Source organism: Aricia agestis, chromosome 1, assembly GCF_905147365.1.
Source record: "Aricia agestis chromosome 1, ilAriAges1.1, whole genome shotgun sequence".
NCBI lineage: Eukaryota > Metazoa > Arthropoda > Insecta > Lepidoptera > Lycaenidae > Aricia > Aricia agestis.
In genome coordinates, this window is record NC_056406.1 from 1,330,979 (window position 1) to 1,355,467 (window position 24,489).

The window sequence follows — 24,489 nt, forward strand, 5'->3', positions numbered from 1 at the left end:
AGCCCGTCTAGACTTAAGACCGCTTTAAGCGCAGCTTAACTCGTCATAAATAATCCGAGCATCGGACAGTTCAAACTTTAATTCGAAAATATTTATTGTTTATACTGATATTGGAGACGAATTCTATTCCTACTAATAATATAAATGCAAGAAGTTTCTTTAAATCTGTGCCTATTTAAATCTCTTTCAGTTCAAAGAATAATTTTTCATCTTTTTGGTAAAAGATGGCCCGGTGCGAGTTTCTTCCGCCGGTTCTTCTTGTCGGGCTAGTTCCCGAACCGGCGAGCCATACGTTCTATTTATAAAATGTCTGCTTTAGAATCTCTGAGAGATAAATTTAAAGAAATTTGTATTCTAACTGTTGCTTCTCAATACATTTTGGTTAATGTAATATATGTTAGAAAAAATATAAGTAAATTTAAAGTTAAAAGTGACATTTACTCTAGGAATACTAGAAATAAGCACAAGCTAGATATGCCGGTGATCAGACTTAGTAAAGTCAGTAAATCTTTTAAAGGTCAATGTATACGCCTTTACAACAAAATCCCAGAAAACGTTCAAATAAATTTAAAAAAGTAGTTAAAGAACGTTTGTGTGCTAAAGCCTATTATAAGGTCAATGATTTCATAAACGATGTCACACCTTGGGAGTAGGATGGCTTCTTGCAAGGCTACTTCTTCATTATTATAGGACTTACAATTATGTATGTGGATATTGTATATAATATTTAGTTACAAAATTGTAAACTTTATCTTAAAAGATTAATTTATTTCTTACTTTTTTTGGTAAAAAAGTGGGCCCCGTGCGAGTTTCTTACGATGGTTCTTCTCGCCGGGTAATTAAAAAAAATCTTTATTTTATGTCTAAAAATAGTTTGACGACCTCTGTGGCTCAGTGGTGAGCGCGTTGGTAGCTCAAGCCGGAGGTTGCGGGTTCAAATCCCGCCGACGGAACAAAAAGTTTTCAAAGTTCCTGGGTCATGGATGTGTATTAAATATGTGTATCATATAATAAAAATCTTAAATATATGTATAGTATAAAAGTATTAAATATATTTCCGTTGTCTGGTACCTGTAACACAAGTCCATCAGGTACTTACTAATATAACAACATTGAAGAGTATGTTTGCTTGAACGCGTCAATCTCAGGAACTACAGGTCCGATTTAAAAACTTATCTCAGTGTTAGATTGATCATTTATCGAGTAAGACTATAGGCTATATTATATAATATATTATCACGCTAAGACTAATACGACCGAAGAAACTCAGGAAAATGCGGGAAAAACGGGGAAAATATTTTTTTATGGGAAAATGTACGGTTTCTGTAAAATTCCTAATTTACGCGGGCGAAGCCGCGCGGGACATCTAGTTTTTTGAATAAAACATTATTTTATGTATTCGGATGTAACCTATATTCCCGGGAAAATACATAAGGTGGGCTATATCCCGGCAAATGTGCAGCTGCCGAGCGATTAACGAATTGCCATAAAACGAAGTTCGCGTAACATACCTATAGATGGAAAAATGTTTAAAAATATATAGATACCGAATATTATATACTATACAGTAGAAACTCGATTATCCGGCCCTCAGTCATAACTCCTACGTGTTCGCAATTATCTGGACTGCCACTGGAAATTTTATCTTAATAATTTCGTAATAAACATTGATTTTCAGCGCTATTGAATGAACTTTGTAAAAGTTAGTGAAAAACAAACGAAAGTAGGAGATGAGGTAAAGTTTTATTCATTTCCGATGTCGCTACGCGAGTCCTTATTAATTGACTTTGTTTTATACTGAGTACAGAGAAAACGTACCTACATAATTTCAAGTAGTAGATTTATTGATTTGTTTTTTCTTAATTTTTCTCCGACAATAAGGTGGTCAGCCTGCATTGTTGTAACGAAATTCGAAAATTGGTTCTTTATTGAAAGACAAGGTAATCAGCTTCCATTGTTATCGAAAAAAATTGCAACGCGGGAATCGAATCCACGACCTCCACGTCAAGAGCTAAACTCTAAACCGCCACGGAAACGCAATAATGAGAGGTAAAAAAGTTTATCCAGAATCTTTAGATCAGCGTTACGCTGATCTAAAAAAGGTTCTGGATAAACTTTGTCTCTCGCCTCGCCGGATGGGTATCAAGATACACCTCTTTCTCAAACTTTTTTGGTGTTGGAACCCTTTTAATACCTTTTTGTACCACTTTTTTGCAATAAATAAATAAAAACATACTTTACCGACTACCAAAAAAGTAGTGTTGTCTTTGAACGAATTGCCTCTATGCTTAATGCTGGCATCCGATCTCATTTCTAAAACTCCTACAAGGCATTTGCGGAGTCCCAGGTCTCCGCAGAGCACACTTTGAGAAAGGCTGCTATAGATCATAGAAAATATAGCTTTACCGGGCAACAACAACAGATTTGTCCAAACTAAACTAAAGTATTACTACATGTATTTTGTAGAAATGTTTATTAAATACTATTTAAAAATTTACCCTAAAATAAGTCCAATTATTATAAGACCTAGTGACCCGTGAGCCAATTAGACTATATAACGCTCATGTTTCTACGGCGTTTCAGTATAGATTTGATGAGCAAGTTGTTTGCGAAATACCAATTAAAATATTGGTGTAAAATCCATACTAATATTATAAATACGAGAGTGTGTCTATCTGTCTGTTACTTTTTCGCTCCCAAACCGCGCTGAACCGATTTTGCTGAAAGGTATAATAGCTCCCACACCGGTTTCGGTGACGGTGGCCGGTTTCATTGAAACCAGGCCAGGTACGCAGGAGTAATTTTATAGTGCCCAAGTGTGTGCGCAGTACACAAGAGCACTCTCTATTCCTTTACTCTCATAACCCAGTGGGACGGAAGACCGACACGACCGGCGAGAGATCAGGCGCAGGACCGACTTTTTACATGCCCATCCGACGCATGGATCATCTTACTTGTCAGACAATCAGATGATCAGCCTGCATCGTCCTAACCAAACTTGGAAATAACATGTTTCCAACGCGGGAATCGAACCCACGACCTCCGAGTCAAGAGCCGCGCTCTATACCACTAGACCACGGAGGCGTTAAAGGTATGCAGATACGTTGAGTTCCGGGAAAAGACATATTACTCGTATTATACTTTTCATCCCTGAAAAAGGTACAGTTCCCGCGCGATAAATATATTTTGACGCAACGGAGTTGCGGGCGTCATCTAGTTATCTAATAAATCCAATGCCCAAAAAAATAAGATTAAACCATATGATGAGCTTACATAACTTTTACTAATTACCGCTCTCTGCTCATTTCGATTTTTATGAATCTGCCTAATAAGAGAATTTGGTTTTACCATTTATAATCATTAGCATCAGAATCGGTGATTGATAACTAGATAACGCCCGCGACTCCGTTGCACATTGCGCGGGAACCGTACATTTTTCCAATATAAAAAGCATTCTATGTCCTTTCCCGGGACTCGTAATACCTCCATACAAAATTTTGGTAAAATCAGTTTAGCGGTTTGGACGTGAAGAGGTCAGACACACTTTCGCATTTATTATGTTAGTATGGAAGTATGTATGCTTACGTGATGCATAAATAGAACCTATGATCCTTTTGTATTATCTTATGCAATCTACTTACACAGATGAAACATGGACATCTTTCGTTCCATTTCCTGTTTTTAGTGACTTCCAAAAAAGGAGCAGATTGTAATACATTACTTGTTGCCCGCAACCTCGCAATCATTGGTCAAGCATAAGAATTGAATATATTTGTATAAAATCAGTATGAAGGAATATAGTTTATAATTATATTGATGTAGATCTTTTAAATTCTAATATATTTCCCTTTGGTTTAGCATAGTATTTTAGTTTGATAGCATATAACGTGGACGTCGCGACGGCAAAGCGGATTAGTCCGCCCTATTAAACAACTTTGTAGCGATGCACGCCCATACGACGTGGTTTATCTCACCAGTTTGTGAGATAAATTTATAATTTAAACTGGGTTATATTAAGTAAATAACGAAACGAACTATTTTTATACATACAAATAAATAAAAATACGTGTGGCATTCTGGGACTGTCTCGATAAAGCATAGCATTTTTTATCAACTTATGCAATGAAATATGCGGACACTAGCTGTTGCCCGCGACTTCGTCCGCGTGTGCTTCAGTTTATAGCGCGCGATGTCAACAAAATTGGTGTCAAAAGCTTTTATAAAAAAAACCCTGGTACCCCTTAAATCAAAACAGCTGTGCAGTGTGCACATGGTATTTCATTTTTTTAAATTAAACTTTATATTTTATGCCAAATTTTAAAGCTTATTTAGGCCCATAATTACACAACTTTACCCTTAAACTATTTATATTATTGATAGGTTTAACTTTTAAGGTTACGTCACTGCATAGATAAAGTACTGAGTTATTTAATAAAGTAAAAAAGTAATAACAATCGAAAAAAAATCGCAACTCGAATGTAAGATGATACCACCTGTTATAGAAAGAAGTCTAGGCAAGCTTCACCGCGATGTAGGAGACGCATGGCGCATGGCGCCATCTATTATGAATTTTTGGAACTAACTTAATTTGAACAAATTTACGCATTTTCACCCTCTTACAACCCTTTTTTCCAGTAAAAAAGTAGTATATGCTTTAGACGATCTGCATACAAAATTTCATTACAATCGGTTCGGTAGTTTTGGCGTGAAAGCGAGACAGACAGACAGACAGAGATACTTTCGCATTTATAATATTAGTATAGAGTTATGGTAGTGATGATGATGATGATGATGATGAATGTAATTTGCATAGTAGCATATGCTTTCCGTTCTTAAAACAACGCCGAAACTCCCAAACTTGTATCTATAAAGAATCAGGAGTTCTCTCAGCACCTTCCGAACCACGGTATACCAGGTATACCTCGGTGCAAAATCTTACTTGTTGGTAGCATATGCTTAGAATACTTCTCACGAAACTGAAGTCACCACATGTTTCCATATAATAATAAGGGGAAAGAACTAGGAAGTATATAGTGCCTAAGTTATGTAATAAGTTTAGCCCCAATTTCACCAACGTCTGTTAGTGTTAACAGCTTGTTAAAATGTAATGTCTTCTCTTTCATTCATATGAAAATCGAAAGAGGTAACGTCATACTAATTCCGGCGTTAACTTTAACAGTCGTTGGTGAAATTGGGGCTTAAGGCGAGGATAAACCCCAATTTGTTATTCCGTGACTCCCGGTTTACCTAGTTCCAATATAATAACGAAGTGTTAAAAATATATGAGATATAAAGCACAATATTCAAAATACCTTAAACCATAAACATTTTAATAAAACGTAATACTTTGGCTGTAATTAATTTACAAACTTACCTCCGAAAAAACTCTATTTCATCGAAGTATAAGTATTAACTAGGATAATTGTACGTTTTATTTGAATAAATTGTTAGTAAATCTATATTAAAAATTCTTTAACCGAACAATTTTGTTTCTTAATATTTATTTCCAAACATATTTTAAAAAAACATGAAAAATAGAGAAGATCTGCCCGAGAACCTGTAGTTTTATGCTAAGCTAAAATGAATCTTATTGCGATGCGTATACGCTTGGTCTTTGGTTGTGTGCAAGGTTATCGTTTTTGATTGAGATTAATCCCCGCCTTAAGCTATTAAGAGAGGAAAAGAAAATAAAGTGTAAAAAGAAATTAAAACAAAAACTCAAAGAAATGCTTGGATATACTAAGAAAATGTAATAAAAAAATTTAGACTCATTCTCACACACAAACACCGACACACACAGACACACACACACACACACACTTTTTAGTTAGTTCGTAATTATGTTACTTGTTAGAATTATATTTTGTGTAATTTTTATCATTGTATTACAATTGCATGTAATTTTTGTCACTGAGCGGAACGCCTACAAACTGCTTGTTCAGTTTAGCGTATTAATGTATACTGTAAAACAATTGCAATAAAGTGAATAAAGTATTTGAAAAAAAATTTTTTTGAGGAGTTCCCTCGATTACTTATGCATCCTTCATCAGATCACCACTTTTGTGAATATAATACCAAATTGGGATGATACCCTATATACCAAAAGAATCATTTTAAAAATCGGTTAACAAACGGCGGAGTAATCGTTGAACATAAGAAAACGAACATAACACCTCCCTCATTTTGAAAGTTGGTTAAAATTGTAGCCTATGTGTTATTCTGATGTATAAGCTATATTATTGTAAAGTTTCATTAAAATCCGTTCAGTAGTTTTTGCGTGAAAGAGTAACAAACATCCATACATCCACACATCCACACATCCATACATCCATACATCCAAACAAACTTTCGCCTTTATAATATTAGTAGGATATACGACCTGCAAAGTGCAAGCCTTCAAGAAGAGAGCGTATTCCCTCTCAAAAGGCGACGCACCTGCAGGCTCTTCTAATGTTGCGAGTGTCCATTTGCGACGATAGTAATTGCTTCCAATCAGGTGACCCTTTTGCTTGCTAGCCCCTTTATTTTATACACAAAGGTCATATATAAATAGCTGTGCAGCATCATTCACTAGACGTTGACACAGCTCATTTATTTATCGGTTATTGTGTGAGTGATGGATGGTATCGGCCGGCCGCGGGGAGCTGGGGGAGGTTAGGGGGAGGGGATGGGACATAAACCCCGGACCAATCCATTACCGGGACACAGTAACCCGCCTATTGTCGGTTTAAGGAACAGTTTTATTGCTCATCACTATCGAATCCTTCATATTAAGCAACCTCTTTAGAAGCGCGAAGCTGAAAAAACGCAGGTTATGTTGTGATAGTCGAAACCATCATGACATACATCATTAATCCAAGACGTGAGTGGAAGAATAGGGTAATTAACATGAAAAAACTTCCCGTTTTTTTGCTTAAGGCCCTGTATTCCTAGAAACAGACGATTTTCAAGATTTAAAAGTGACAGGAGACATAAAAATATAGTAATTTAAATTCTGAAAAAAGATATGTGCTAGTTATGGATCTAATACAGTGGTATTTATATTCCATTACATAATATTATGAACTTCACTCGATAGAAAAAAATCCCAAAGTTACCTCTTCCTTAAACAAAATTGCCATACTATGTCCAAATTATTTGGAATTTTCAGATAATTTTTGTACTGAATTAAAGACAAAAAATATATTATATATCTAGGGCGATTCGTTTCTTTGACTCGATTTAATTGATGTATAAAATAACGACGATCAAAAAATATAAAATTACAGGCGCAAAGTGTGCGACTGAAAGGGCACAAACCGAGCCCGAGCCCGAGCACAAAGGGCGCCTGCAATTTTATAGTTTTTTGATCGTCGTTTTTTTATACATCAATTACATCGAGTCAAAAAAACGAAACGCCCTAGATATATTTTTTGTCTTTAATTCAGTACAAAAATTATCTGACAATTCCAAATAATTTGGATATATTATGGCAATTTCGTTAAAAGAAGAGGTAACTGTGGGAGTTTTTTCTATCGAGTGAAGTTCATGATATTATGTAATCTATACTAATATTATAAAGCGGAAGAGTTTGTTAGTTTGTTTGTTTGTTTGTTGAAGGCTATAAGCTATATTTTATTGCGCTAAAGCTAATAGGAGAGAAGAAATAGAGGAAAGTCTGGAAAAAACGGGAGAAATTATTTGAAATGGCTTATTTGAACGTGTTAATCTCAGGAACTACTGGTTCGATTTGAAAAATTCTTTCAGTGTTAGATAGCTCTTTTATCGAGAAAGGCTATAGGTTATATTTTAACTAATAGGAGCGAAGAAATAGAGGAAAATGTGGAAAAAAACGGGGCAAATTATTTGAAAGGGCTTATCTCACGAACTACTGGAGCAATTTTTCTGTTATTTGGCACAGGTAAAAAGTAGACCACGTGAAGGATCATAGGCTATTTTTTGTGGACTAATTTGTCTGTGAAATATCTAATTTACGCGGGCGAAGCTGCGCGGAACGTTATATTTCGCGTGGTCACGACATCACGCGTAAACGGCTGGACCCATTTTTCTGAAATTTGGTATAATGATACTTTGAGTCCCGAAGAAGAACATAGGATACATTTTGTCCCGGAAAAATTACTGTTTACTGCACAATATACTTTTATGATTTGCCTGTAAACTTTTCAATGTATTTTGATGGAATTTGGTATGGAGATACTTTGAGCCTCGAGAAAGGACAAGGAATACTAATTTTGTCCCGGAAAATGTACGGTTCCCGCATAATAAACTTTTATGATTATCGCCTAAAGTCTAAACTATTCAATATATTTTGATGAAATTTAGTTTGGCGATACTTTCAGTCTCGGGAAAGGACAAGGGATACTTTTTATCCCGGAAAATATACGGTTCCCGCACAATAAACTTTTATGATTCTCGCCTAAACTATTTAATCTATTTTGATGAAATTTGGCATGGAGATTGGAGATACTAATTTGTATCTGGGACAAGGAATATTTTTTGTCCCGGAAAAATGTGCGATTCCCACACAATATACTTTTCTGATTTGCGCGTAAACGACTCATTTGATGTACGGGAACTACTATAAAGTCCACGCGGACGAAGTCGCGGGCAACAGCTAGTGGAATATACCACTGTGTTAGATCCTTAACTAGCACATATCTTTTTTCAGAATTTAAATTACTATATTTTTATGCCTCCTGTCACTTTTAAATCTTGAAAATCGTCCGTTTCTGGGAATACAGGGCCTTAAATGAAAGCTTTAGGACCGGAAAATTATTTGAAATAGAAAAACTGTGGAAGATATGTGTAACCAGATGTATTAGCTAGGTAATGAAGTAGGTAATCTGCAAGTTTTTCGAAAATAATAAGGAAAAAATGAGTTATTGTCCGTATGTTACGAAATGTTACTTGTTCGATTCTTCCACTCACGTCTTCGTTATCATTATAATACTAAGCTGTAAATAACATATTGCCAGGTTTACAATATACACACTTTTACTAACTACGACAGTAGATGAGGTAACTTGTATCTCATACGCATCCCATTAGTAATTGTAGTAATAAGTAAGCTACAGTTCTAGATCTATGTAACATGAAATACCATTTATATTATGGTAAATAGGTGTATGTAAAGTAAATAAAGCAACGAGGCCGGCCTGTGGTCTAAAAAGCGGGTCACTTCCGAACCGCATACATCATACTGTACACAGTTTAGGTCACATTAATGTACCAAGGCCTAGCTGCGACAAAATCTAACCTAGTCTACTGAATATAAAGCACTAGGTGACGCCCGCGACTCCGTTGCGCCAAAAATCATTTATCGCACGGTAACCGTACATGTTTCCAGGATAATAAAGTATCCTATGTCCTTTCCAGGCACTCAAATTATCTCCATGATAATTTTCAGCAAAATCGGTTCAGCGCTTCACACGTCGGAGAGCCATGCTTCGGCACGAATGGGCCGGCTCGACCGGAGAAATACCACGCTATCACACAAAACCGGCGTGAAACAGCGCTTGCGCTGTGTTTCGCCGAGTGAGTGAGTTTAACGGAGGCCCAATTCCCTACCCTATTCCCTTTCCTACCCTCCCCTATTCCCTTTCCTACCCTCCCCTATTCCCTTCCCTGCCCATCCCTACCCTCCCATATTACCCTATTCCCTCATAAAAGGCCGGCAACGCACATGCAGCTCTTCTGATGCTGCGAGTGTCCATGGGCGACGGAAGTTGCTTTCCATCAGGTGCCCCGTTTGCTCGTTTGCCCCCTTATTTCATAAAAAAAGCGCTTTGGATGTGAAAACAGGCAGATAGACAGACACACTTCCGCATTTATAGCATTAGTATGGACTCGAATGTTCGTAGTTTAAGCAACCGTATGTAGGTACTTTCGTGGACTTCAAGTATATTCAAACCAATTATCCAATTCGGTTCAGAGTATTTTTTTTTAATGAAATAAGGGGGCAAACGAGCAAACGGGTCACCTGATGGGAAGCAACTTCCGTTGTCCATGGACTCTCGCAACATCAGAAGAGCTGCAGGTACGTTGCCGGCCTTTTAAGAGGGAAAAGGGGAGGGTAAGGGAATAGGTTAGGGGATTGGGCCTCCAGTAAACTCACTCACTCGGCGAAACACAGCGCAAGCGCTGTTTCACGCCGGTTTTCTGTGAGCCCGTGGTATTCCTCCGTTCTAGCCGGCCCATTCGTGCCAAAGCATGGCTCTACCACTTCAGACTGACAGACAGACTTTAACTAACCTAAGAAGTTATACGTAACATTACATTATTGTTACCCCAAAGACTAATATTACATTACAATTATTTACAATACATTACTCAATACAGTTTTGCTTTCGGAAATATAAACTGTAAGCCCTAACGTAACAAAACACTTATTATGTTGACACGTGGTTCGGTAATGGCGGACGTCCGGACCCTCATAACATGTCACAGTTCATGAAGTGGTACAAAAGTGATCCTTATGTATAGGGAAAAAGGATGATGACAAAGGCATGATAACTTCGAACGAGGTCCTATTTTCTGATATTTCTATGAATATTAAATTGTTGTATTCACTGCTACGTTTTACTCGATGGGTATTTATTATTTAAAGAGCTCAGGAAATGATCAGTGAATAAAAAATGTATAGACATAATGTTTTTATTTAAGTAAATTGGTATATCAGAAGGCTATATCTTTTCTTATATATTTAAACGAGCAATTCTTGTATACAAATATATAATTGGAATCTCGGAATCGGCTCCAACGATTTTCATGAAATTTAGTACATAGGGGTTTTCGGGGGCGATAAATCGATCTAGCTAGGAATCATTTTTAGAAAATGACATTTTATTCGTGTTTTATCGAATACCCAGCAAAGCTCGGTCAAATAGCTAGTTATTATAACATTAAAATCTGCTGAACGTAGTCTGTGTAGCCATACCAAATGATTAGTGATTACTGATTACCCATTCATATTAATAGCTAGGTAATTTTAAATGAATTAAGAAACTTGCAGACGGATCGCTTCTAGTTACTTGGCGTTGTGCAAAATTTCTCGCCGATTTTCTTCATGTATCTTCCACAAGATGCTGTAGACATATTGTTATAATAAAATAGAAGGGAAGTCAAAACAGTACATTTAATATTAAAAAAAATTCTTAGGGCGTGCTACAATCGATATCGAAACCAAAAATATAGTTTATAGAATTTTCGTCTGTTTGCCGTTATGTACGTCCGGGCTAAACTCAAAAAGTACTGCTTGGATTTACTTCAATTTTTGCATGCATATTACTTAGAGGTTGTGTCAACATATAGGCAACATAATATTATAACGCTATCCACTTTTGCCTTCACGCAGACGACGTCGCGGGCAGCAGCTATATACTTACAATAATTTGAGCAGCTACATACAATGGAGAATGTTACTAGGTATGCCAAATTGCTTGAAATTTTGTCACAGTAAAGCCTGTATGTATACAAAAACACTAGTTTTTGTTGCAGTCAAAAATACCTTGTAGTTTTGATTTTATAGGCATTCAAAGTTTTTAAAAATATCGATTCCCGCTAACAGTCCCGCGACCGCTTGTGACGTCATAGCACAATTCTGCCGCGCGGGCCCCATACAATAAACGTGATTTTTTGCTCTACCTCAATAACGGCAACAGGTAGGTACTTGAAATTTTCACCAAGGCCTTAATTATATGTGTACTTTAATATTTAATAATAATATTAAAATAAAATAAAAATTGAAGGGGGCGTCTCATACAAAAATCACTGTGGCGGTACGGAACTCTTCGTGCGCGAGTCCGACTCGCACTTGGCCGATTATTTATTTATATTTTTTTACTAATCGGACACGCTCATGAATACACATACCGTTATTTATTTATTTTTTATGAAAGGGAAGGGAAGGGAAGTAAATAGGGGAGGGTAGGGAAGGGTTAGGGGATTGGGCCTCCGGTAAACTCACTCACTCGGCGAAACACAGCGTAAGCGCTGTTTCACGCCGGTTTTCTGTGAAAACGTGGTATTTCTCCGGTCGAGCCGGCCATTCGTGCCAAAGCATGGCTCTCCCACGTATGATATACGTTATAGAGCAAAATAGGCCAAAATTGTGATTTTTGTATGGGAGCCCCCCTTATTTTATCATAATATTATTATTAATTATTAAAGTGCACACTGCACATATAATTAAGGCCTTGGTGAAAATTTCAAGTGCCTACCTGTTGCCGTTATCGAGATAGAGCAAAAAATCACGTTTATTGTATAGGGCCCGCGCGGCGGTATTGTGCTATGACGTCACACCGTAACCGGCTGCCCGCATCGTACAGTTACAACTTGTTTTGCTTATAAATCGGAAACTAATTAACGTATCCAAGTAATTATTTCACTAATATTCTTTATTTTTGACAGAGAATGTGGACTGCTAATAATCAAATTTAGGTAACATTCTACATTGTTCGTAGCGCATACTCTACCGAAGCTACGGAGCACGGGCTGTCAGACACAGGCCTCGTCCGCTCTACCTGGCTCTACCTCACATTATTCCATGTACTGTACATACAGCTCTACATAAAATACTGAATGCTACGTTTTATACGAATTTGTGCCTAATAGCTATTATATTATATAATAAATAGCTGTTAATGTTACTTTGTAAGAGGTATTTTATCGCGCATGTTTTCATTATTTATTTACGTTTTGTTACTTATCTTTTAATAGCAGTATTTTATATTCTTACTTTATTATATTGCAAATACTGAGTGCAATTTTATGCCGTCATAACACATATATAAAGTTATACAAAATATATGGTTACCTCATCCATTCAAGCGGAATCTATACTAATATTATAAATGCGAAAGTATCTCTGTCTGTCTGTCTGTCTCGCTTTCACGCCAAAACCACCGAACCGATTGTAATGAAATTTTGTATACAGATAGTCTAAAGCCTGAGAAAGGACATAGGCTACTTTTTTACTGGGAAAAAGGGTTGTAAGGGGGTGAAAATACGAAAATTTGTTCAAATTAAGTTAGTTCCAAAAATTCATACTAGATGGCGCCGTGCGTCTCTTACATCGCGCTAACGCTTGCCCAACATCTTTCTATAAGAGGTGGTATCATCATACATGTTAGTTCCAATTTTTTCGATTGTTATTTCTTTTTTACGTTAATTAATAAGTCAATAATTTTACTTTATATTAAGTATATACAGTGACGTAACCTTAAACCTATCAATGATAAATAGTTTATGGACAAGGTTGTGTAATTGGGGGGCTAAATGAGCTTTAAAATTTGGCATAAAATATAAGTTTAATTTAAAAAAATATATATATTATGTGCACACTGCACAGCTGTTTTGATTTAAGGGGTACCAGGGTTTTTTTTATAAAAGCTTTTGACACCAATTTTGTTGACATCGCGCGCTATAAACTGAAGTCCACGCGGACGAAGTCGCGGGCAACAGCTATAATTATTATAATCCTTTTGCGTGTATCTCCTATCTACGAAGTATCGTAGCCATTCTACGCCAGCCGTAGAAGCGCTACGCGTCATTTCAAAATAGATTCAATCTTGCGCGCTTTACCTGTTTATTATTATTTATTATTATATTACTAGCTAAAAGCCGAGCTTTGTGAAGGCTCGCGTCGTCACTTGACTGACTGGTGATAACACATCTACATATAAATAAAAAATGCTATGTTAAAGCGCAAGTCAATATTATAGGCGTTATATAGTTTTTCTGTAAAGTGTAACACAAAATGTACAGGTTGTAGGATATACTAGGGCTCGCTTCGCTTGCCCTGATTATACACCGCTGAACCAATTTGGACAACATTTGATCAGAGGACATGGAGTTCATTCCGCATAATGCACGGTTTGGGGTTAACTTGTTTTGCGCAAACGAAATTGTGAATAACAATATCTTATTTTCGGAATATTAGGATATTTGTGGGACGTACGGCGGGAACAGGGGAAAATTTATTGCGGGTGTAGACGTGTAGGAAACTAATACGTTTATTGTTTCTAATGAAATTAATCGATAAATAGACGTATTACAGTATTCCACGAAGCCGGTGAAATTCTGAGTTATATCTACAGTTGATATTTCCAGCGCTATTTAAACATTAAGAAGAAATTGTAAATGATGCCTTAAATACCAAGCTTTCTCCTCAATATCAGAAAGTGAATCAATTTTGTATAAATAGAAACTTGGATCCATCGCGTTAAAAGTTTTACTAACATGAGACAAAATTGGTATTCTATTAAATGGTATTTGACTGACTAATTACTGTACAACAATAGTGCTGTGTGGTGGGCGCGGGTGGTGTCAGCTGTCCGTCGGCTGAGCAGTAATAATTATTGTGTACGGAACTGACACTGAAGGTTTACACCCGACCTTGTTAATGCGATGTAGCACCATGAAACAAAACATATAAGTACTAAATGATATTATCTGTAATTCAATTGCGCCAAAATTACACCGGTAACAGACAGACACACTTTCATATTTAAAATATTAATATTGATGTGGATACGTGTCAAATTGAGCTTAACAAAATTTCAATTTCTAAGGGTTCTGCTCTCAGGTCGTGACCGCTCAAACTTTAGCGGACTTTTGACTTCATAACTTTGCAGCTATACCCATATTGTCACCTGGTCCGGAGCAGGGACAATAAAAAGGAAGAGAAGAGATAAATAAAAAAGAAGAAATAACATTTTAACAAATTTATTTAGAACAAAAAAAGAGAAACCTAACTAGTCGGAGAGCGGGTAACGCGAAGCCTAGCCTCAGTCTTTTTCGTAGTCTTTGGAAGTCACGGGTAGGGACACTACACTTATCTGGGTCAGACAGCGACTTGCGGGACTCCAGCTCCTCAGGTCTCCTTTGACCTTGAGACAGGCGCCGTGTCGACGGCCAGCTGTTGGTAGCCGAGATGTTCGGGACCCCGTCGGTGGCAGCTAGTTCAGTGTTTGGTAGGTGCGTCAATCAGTCGGCATGAGCAGCACGTGGTCGACTCCAGGCGAAGCAAACTCTGCTGCAAGATAGCAGTGGTCCGGACAGGGAAGTAGCAGCCGGAATAGAGCAGCCAGGATAGAGCAGATGTCCAGCCGTAACAGTGGTCCGGGACAGAGCAAGTGGTCCGGATGGAGCAGGGCAAAGTAGTCCGGGACAGAGCACCCCTAAACTGGGGACCTTTTAAAAGGGAATAAAAAAGGATTATGTACCGGGCTGGAGGGTTTTTATACCCTCGAGCCGGTATATTTTTTAAAGTTGACAAAGACAACTGTCAAAGAGCAAAGGTGGAAGGACATTTTTTTTATTTAAAGTTATAAAAAATATATTTTTAGATAGGTATTTAAAAAAAACAATACTTTTTATTTAATTAATAAACAGTCTAATAAAAAGGAAAACATCTGATAAAAATATCAGATATCTCAGCAGAGAATTAATCAGTCTACAACATTTGCTAAAAGATGGCGCTGCCAACCTCACTTTTTATTCAAACGATCGCAATCGATTAGACGTAAAGGTAACAAAGACGCTTAAAAGATGTCGCTATGTGACATATCCATGTCGCTATGCGACAATATTCACCGAAATTTGACCAACTTGCGCTTGTCTGAGATATTATTTTTGATTTGTCAACATCACTCTCTTAGTTGTTGTGTACGAAGAACGGCATAGGGAATATTTAATCAGCGATTAACTGCCATGCCGACGGGAGCAGGCCCTGGAATTATTTATAGCCTTCAAGTATGTGAGTAATACACAAGGATACTCTCTGCAGATCCTCTCTCATAAGATAGTGGGATGGATAACACAATCGAGGGATCAGGCACAGAACTGACTTCCTGCATTCCATTCCATCCCAACGAATTGTCAGAGAAGCCCGACTCCGCCTTGTCTAACCAAAGGAAATAACATTTTCCCAAATCAGGAATCAAATCCATGACCTCCAAGTCAAGAGCCACGGAGTTAAAATTGGTTGGCATCATAGTTTCGACGTTAAAAAAAGAATTTCCCAAAAAAATTACTCGGAATAAAAATTATTTGATTTGATTTTACTACTGACTAGCCTTGTTTAAACAAATTTTAAAACAACATTTTCTCAATCCAGGAATTAAATCCACAACCTCCAAGTCAAGAACCACGCTCTAAACCGCTAGTCCGAAGGTGTCAATTTATAAATATAGCAACAAACGATTTCATATTTCGAATGAAATAAAACATAATATTTCAATTTCTAAATAACACATCAAACATAAACATAAATAACCAACATATTCTCAGCACCGCATTGGTTGTGTCGATACAACGCGATATTAAGAGGATTCCACACCGCCATTTTTTCCATACAAACGTTGTCCCCTGTTTCCTCCCTGGATAATGCTAGTAGAGTTATAATTTTTTTCCTGAATATCTACGGCCACTAATACAATGTCCCTATGTTTTCTTTTTTTTCATAATTTAATTATTAAATAAGATATGAACGTTCAAAAACCCAAAAAAATGGCCAGATTTTCCACTGTGTTCAAACGTCCAGAAAACAGATTTGGATAGATTATACAAAAAAAGCAAAACATAGGAACACAGCTCAAGCCTTTTTTTAATCTTTAATGAAAAAAGTACTTAAATCGGTTAAGTTTTGGAGAAGGAATCAGGGGACAACGAATCGTTGATTTTCTGGATTTTCTGCAGTTGTCTCTATCGCGTTCTGCGGTATAGGCTTGAGGTAAGGGAGACAGCTATAGATATTACACGTACTTTTTTTTCATTTCTCTAGCCGCTGTGGTATCCTCTTAACTTGTTCCCATATAACTCGAATGTAATTTCCTCCGACCAACTTCCACGAATTTCGCCCGCTCTCCCTGAGTTATTTCCAAAACAATTACAAACTCCGACGTGTCTAAATCATCATCACCACCTGTTTCATGACGTAAGCGTAGACGTAAGAATAGTAATAGCTACCTAGGTATAAAATATCCCTTAAAAACGTTAAAATTATAATAACAATAATATGAATTATAGATTGATTCGATATAAAAGATAAATTCACGGCCATCTTTATTTATTAGGTCGAGATAGACATGAAAAGTAGGTAGTAATATTCCATTTACAACGATTGAAAACAAAAGAGTCAAAATATTGTTTTGCTCAAGGTAACGAAAATCAACGCCTAGAAATAGCAACCTACACAATGTTTGCTCAAAAGGATCCAAAATAAGGGTCCATCTACATAATATGATATAATGTAATGCTTACGTAACTTACTGGAAAAAACGTATAATATATTTTTTTTTATAAAATAAGGGTGCAAACGACCTTACACCTGATGGAAAGCAACTTCCGTAAAGAGCTGCAGGTGCGTTGCCGGCCTTTTAAGAGGGAATAGGCTAATAGGGGAGGGTAGGGAAGGGAATAGGGGAGGATAGGGAAGGAAATATGGGAGGGTAGGGAAGGGAAAAGTGTAGGGGATTGGGCCTCCAGTAAACTCACTCACTCGGCGAAACACAGCGCAAGCGCTGTTTCACGCCGGTTTTCTTTGAGCCCGTGGTATTTCTCCGGACGAGCCGGCCCATTCGTGCCGAAGCATGGCTCTCCCACGGACAGAATTTGGGTTAGTTATATATACTTATACCTATAAATATCTTTTCCCTAGTTGGACAATAATTAATTCACCAACTTACATAGATGACGCTGAAACATCACTGAAAATTAAAACGTCTCCAATCTAAGGACGAAGATGGAATATCCAATGAGCCCTTCTATCAATATTTAAGTGCTGCATCGCCCTTCTCATTATCTTTAACGAGCGGCCCTCGGTCCCTTAATTAAAACATGCGTATTGGCCGCACAAACTGGTAATGATGATGATTGGTTCGCGTGACCCACAGGACATCTATTTCGTGTAAAACGACAGTAATTATAACGTTTTGCTTCCTCATTTGTTTCCTGAGATTAATTTATTATCCAAACATTTGTTTATATGTCGATACACTTAGAAGGTAGAGTTGAGAAATAAGATAACTTTGGATTTATTTGTAAAAACTTGTCAATGGCTTCTAGTTAATTCTATAACTTTTAATTGTATATTGTTAAGTTAAGTTTTTATTAAGAAATAAAATAAATAAATAAAATTATTTGGGTTCATAACTTAATCCTAAAAAGTTAAGGAATAAACTCGGCAGTTACATTATTTCTATTTATACGACTCTTAAAAAATGTCATCAAAATGTCCATCACAATTAATGTATGTACTATTGTTCTCCACCTCGTGTTGAAAGTTGTAATTAAATTATTTAAAATGGCTGTATGTATGTCTATTTAATAGTGTCCGACCGAAACTGTTTTTTCAGCCGAAACCGAAACCGAAACCGAAACTTGGTAAAACATTCAAAATTACGATTATAAACTGAAATTTATTGATTTTTAACATAAATTACAACTTTTAAACTAAAGAAAGTACTACATTGAATTTTTTAGTTTTTGCGACATTCCTAAAATAAATATTATTAATCTTAGACTCAAATATTTTACCTAGAAACTTTTTGTACTATATTCCGTACTTTTATGCGATTCCAAGTAGGTGCGATTTCACCAAAGTAAATTAAACGCGCTTAGCGCACACTAAACCAGTTCTAAACGTATAAACACGTTTACAACACTCAATTGCATTTTACCAACATAAACTAAACTCGTTCACAGCAAATCCGATTTTTATCTTCTGAACGCCCAATATTCGAGGTTTAACTTCATAAAACACATTTAAGTTCTGTCAGTACAGTGTCATGACAGATCGAAAAATATAGACGAAAAAAATGGTAAAGTTGACAGTTTTCACATATGCGTTTGGTTAGCTTATTTATCGTTTCTTGCTATTTTGACACTAAAACAACGTGACAAGGCTCCAAGATGATAGAAACGTATAAAAATCATCGCGTGACGTAATGTTAACTTAGATTCATTAATCGCGATTAAAAGAAGAATATAAAATCAATTTGAAACAAAACGAGATTTATGTCACCATATAAACGCGTTAACTGTTCAATGAGAACTTAGTTAAATAAAACGAATTTTAAGTGTGATTGGTGAAATTCCCCTTACTGTATTCTAACGGAGGATTACCCTAAGAAACAAGATCATAAGTTATTTCAAGTCATTTTATTTAGGTGCGATTTCACCTAAGAAATAGAACGCGCTTAGTGTACACTAAATCGGTTCTAAACGTATAAACGCGTTTATAGCATCAAATTGCATTTCACTAACATAACGGTCACAGCAAATCCGAGTTTTATCTTCAGAACGTCCAATGTTGTACGGTTAAACTTCATAAAAGCCGTTAAAGTGTAGTGTCATGGCGAATCGAAAATCATAGACGAAAAAAATGATGCGTTTGGATAGTTTATGTATCGTTTCTTGCTTTTTTTATGATAAAATAACGTAACTAGACTCCAAAATGATAAAACAATATAAAATCATTGCGTGACGTCACATAAACTTAGATTTATTAATCGTGATTAAGAGAAGATTATGAAATCCATTTGAAACAAAACGAGATTTACATCCCCGTAGGAACGCGTTTAATGAGAACTGAGTTTTATAAAACGTAGTTGTGTGATTGGCGAAATCCTCCCTTAGACATTAATAACGTACTAATAATAATAGCTCCCACACCGATTTCGGTGACGGTGGCCGGTTTCATTGATACTAGGCCAGCTACGCAGGAGTAATTTTATAGTGCCCAAGTGTGTGCGCAGTACACAAGAGCACTCTCTATTCCTTTACTCTCATAACCCAGTGGGACGGAAGACCGACACGACCGGCGAGAGATCAGGCGCAGGACCGACTTTTTACATGCCCATCCGACGCATGGATCATCTTACTTGTCAGACAATCAGGTGATCAGCCTGCATTGTCCTAACCAAACTTTGGAAATAACATGTTTCCAACGCGGGATTCGAACCCACGACCTCCGAGTCAAGAACCGCGCTCTAATATAATCTGATAACGTACTACTGAAAACACAATCAATTGCAGTATATTATTTTTATGGGAAACACGGACATGACCACGGTTGTAGTTCAAAACGAAAATATTACTAAGCAAACTTGCAGTTGACGTCACATTTTTTGCTCCAGAAGGCGTTTTGCCACTAAACCTGAAAAATATACCGAGGGCCGCAAGAGTGAAGCTTACGGGGAAGTTGGGCGGGAAGATTCTAGCAGGGTATGAATGGTCTAAAAGATAGCGTGTCCATAGTTAAAAGTTAATTTTAAATATTTAAATAAAAAAATAATTACTAAATCGATTGTTTGGGAAATATTGTTAAAATATAACGTAATTTGCCAATGTTATGTATATTAAATAAACCTGCGTTTGTCGTAGAAATAAAATTTAATAATATAATTTCGATAGCAATAAGTTTACACAATTTAATAAAAATAAAACGAAGTGCTAATTTTTGATTTGGGACTAATATAGAAAACATAATCTCAAATCACGATTAAATAGATGGTGGCGAACTGAGCCGGGGCCTCGCTGGCAAGCAAGCACGAGTTAACTGCGAAGTTTACCGAACGACGCATGAGTTTCGGGGGGGCCGAAAGTTTCGGCTATATTTTGGCCAAAACCGAAACTAAGGCCGAAACTAGATTTTTTGGCCGAAACTGGCCGAAACCGAAACCGAAAGTTCGGTCGGTCACTACTATTTAACTACCCTTATGAAACCTCGTGCGAGCTACACGAGCTGTGCCAGTGAGCTACACAAGCTGCGCAAGCTATTATCCACTCTGAAAGCGTATGTCGGTCAAGCCGCGAGGTCGGCCGACACTCACTTACTGTAAACTGGGGTCTTACTGTATTTTTATCTTTTAGATATTCCACGTTAAGATTATGATTATTTTTCATTTTACCAGCTATTTATTTAAATAGATTCTATTTCTACAGAGGAGCTTCGTAGCGCGGTGCCGCTTTTTCTAAGATACGTATTTTATTGTGTGTTTAAATAATGTTAAAACATTGAATTGTATAACATGTTAAAAAGCGCAGATTCGTGTTCCATTTCTATAAAATATGGAGGCATTTGGCACAAATAATGTGCCTTCTCTTTCCACATGTCAGCAATAAATTAAGCGTTTTAAATTATTTTAATAATTATAACCCTTGTAATTTGAACGAGTATGTAACGATGAGTCATCGCCGGCGTTGTCTGCAGGTGGCGGCGATGACGAGCAGCACGACGTCGGACAAGACCATCAACACGAGCACGGACAGCGCCGCCACCGCCCTCACCTCCGTCACCGGCACCGACGACTCCATGGACGCCGAGCCCGAGCCCCCCGCCTGCCTCATGGACGAGCCCCCGCCCCCGCCGCCCGCCACCGCGCCTCCCTCCTACCACCGCGCGCGCGCCTCCTGCGACTACGACGCGCCCGCGCACCCGCACTCCGCCGCCGCCGCCGCGCCCGCGCGCTTCGTCTTCGACCTGCCCCCGCCCGACCCCGAGCTTCCGCCGCCCCCGCAGCCACCCCAGCCCCCGCCCCCGCAGCAGCCGCCCCCGCCGCCGCCGCCGGAGAAGCGCAACCGGACCCAAGTGAGCCAGACCAGCGGCCCCTCCACCTCAATCCAGATCCCTTTCGACCCGAAGCTCGAGCAGCCCCGGAGCCCGAAGGCGAACACCTCCAAGTACGAGACCCACTTCAAGTTCGAGCCGGAGGCGACGAGGCGGCGGGGCAGCGAGCCGCGCCTGAAGAACAAGCAGAAACAGGAGTACTACAAGGAGGAGGTGGCCAAGCTGCGCCGACAGCTAGAGGGCACGGAGGTGTTTACCACTAGCAGGAGAAGATCCTCCACGCACCAGCACTCCGTGCCGCCTGTCTCCTCCAGAAGACAGTCTACCGGTTGGTGTTTACGTTGTTAACTGACAAAAATTTAACTATCGATATTCAATGCACATTGATAGGCGTTCTATCGTCTCCATTTTATTTATACGAAGAGAAGAGAAATAAACGAAAGCATCCCATCCTATGTACCATCATCATCCGTCTTTTTTCAACAGCCCAAGTCCACGTCACAGCGAACCCCCTGGAGTCAGCAGCGTCCATCCCGTCCGGGCGGACGACGATCGTGGTGCAGCAGCCATCCCTGTCCCTGGACTACGGGGGCTGCTCCACGATCCTGGTGCGGGACGAGGACGGCCGCCGCGCCAGCCGCCAAGACCACATCCAGCAACTGCTGGACGTCACCAGCCAGTTCACGTCCGAGGACCTGCATGAGTTTGACAAGAGGTGGGTTTTATTGTTTTACCATGGTTTAGCGTTCTCTGATCTCTCCAAGCTCGAAGCTCGAAATGTTACGGCTTCTACTCGAAACATTGTTTTGCGGGTCGTTATGTTATATCGCTGATCCCGGGCAATAAAGGCGTAATATCAAAAATTGTTTTTTACTAAAGAGACAAAATAAGCGTAAGTCGTGTGCCTAGCCGTCACCCCGCCTTTAATTTCATGAAGCTGGCGTATAATACAAAATAATTTGAAAGCAAAACAAGTAAAACTTTGTTACCTTCTGCTGATTGCGCGGTAGTTTTATTGCAAGTTTATTAGACAACAATTAAATACTTAATAGCTAATAACTTTAACGATCTTGTGCTTATTACTGTTACCGGGTATGTAATAAAATCAGTATAGTGCATTTATGTTTACGTAAAATAAACTCTACAATCTACATTGCACCATTTAAGCATTTTAGCCACCATTTTGGTTTACAAAGTAAGTATTAATATCTAAGCTAACGCCGTAGTAATTTTACTGCGTCGCGCGTCGTATTGAAATATTATATTGGACTCTACGTCGTAGTATTTTTGCTACGTCACATTGAAATATATTGGGCTCTACGTCGGTCGTAGTAGTAACTATTACAGAGGGCTTCGGCCTGACTAAGCATAAGATCTTGCCCGCGTATGCACATTCCCATACTTATTTAAGAGGAGTCCACACCGCCCTTTTTCCATACAAACGTTGTCCCCTATTTCCTCCCTGGATAATGCTAGTAGAGTTATAATTTTTTTCTGAATATCAACAACCACTAATGCAATGTCCCTATGTTTTCTTTTTTTTTCATAATTTAATCATTAAATAAGATATGAACGTTCAAAAACCCAAAAAATGGCCAGATTTTCCGCTGTGTTCAAACATCCAGAAAACAGATTTGGCTAGATTATACAAAAAAAATAAAACATAGAAACACATCGCAAGCCTTTCTTAATTATTTAATGAAAAAAGTACTTAAATTGGTTAAGTTTTGGAGAAGGAATCAGGGGACAACGAATCGTTGTCCCCTGATTGTTGTCTCTATCGCGTTCTGCGGTATAGGCTTGAGGTAAGGGAGACAGCTGCTATAGATATAACACGTACTTTTTTTCATTTCTTTAGCCCCTGGTGTATCCTCTTAACACTGTTAAATTGTGCTCCATGAATATAAGAATAGGATCGCCTATATTTTTGTGCGTAGAATTATACGAATGCGTAGAATTTATTATGAAAATTGTAATATCCCGAGCTGTGACAGTCGCGGAATAAGTACTGAAGTTTAAATAATGACGAGGAGGCGTCATGAATTCGTCCGCTTAGCACTTTTGTGCGCCACTTCGTGACCCGCCCCAATTGTAAAAACAGTCTTTGTCATTTTAAACAGCGGCTTTTTTCTTAATTTTATTGCACTGAATTGCCACAAACATTCTAAACCTTTATTTTTACAATGTTGGTAGTAGGGAGTAGGTTTTTTAGTAGTAGAAGTTTAGCATTTGAGAATGAATCCTATTTGCAAGCATGACACACTGATAATAATTAATATAATACTCAGGTACACTGTAACTCGATATTCAGTGACTAAATAAGCTATTGTAGTGATCAGCTATCAATCAATGTATTCCGGTACACGCTCGGCCGCGCATAGATCAGCGTTAACTAATTAATAATTGTACAATGTACACTATATTTTGTATACAATGTCTGTATACTTGTACTGTAGCTTGTACTGTATAATTTATTCATGATGTAGGTGCATAAAAGGCTTAGGCTCTATACCAGCCATAATCAACCTGCGGCCCACCGGAAAGTTAAGTGTAGATTGTTTCAAGATGAATGGGTTTATTATTTTGTTGTGCCTAACAAAAACATTTCGTTGCACAGTTGTATAAGTCGCCACAATGGGCATTGTCCAAAAAAATCACATGTACTTTTTATATTTTTTTTCGTTAAAATAGGGTATTTTAAGAATATAAATTAAATAATTTTGAAATTCATTGGCTAGTTTTTTCTCAATAAATTTTTAAAGTTTCGCTCTGACGTCATCATCGGCCGCCAATTGACCTCTGCATTTGTTTTAAATTTCCTTTCAATCTTATTTATAATGGCTGGTTCGTCAAATTCAAGTTCTCATTATGTGAAAGCTGATACGAGAAGCTTAGCAAAAGTTCGAAACGTAATGTTG

At 37.9% G+C, this 24,489-nt stretch overlaps 1 protein-coding gene across 2 annotated transcripts in view; it reads left to right on the top strand.

The window, feature by feature from the left end:
• LOC121728540 (leukocyte receptor cluster member 8 homolog) overlaps window positions 1-24,489 on the top strand; it is a 138,045-nt gene that overhangs the window by 100,080 nt on the left and 13,476 nt on the right. The window contains exons 3-4 of one of the 2 annotated variants that reach the window (XM_042116712.1): window positions 21,215-21,899; window positions 22,058-22,286. In XM_042116712.1, coding sequence (XP_041972646.1) covers window positions 21,215-21,899; window positions 22,058-22,286 — 914 coding nt within the window. Of the gene's footprint in view, window positions 1-20,955; window positions 21,900-22,057; window positions 22,287-24,489 lie in introns of those variants that run through there. The other variant, XM_042116704.1, reaches the window with a different exon arrangement.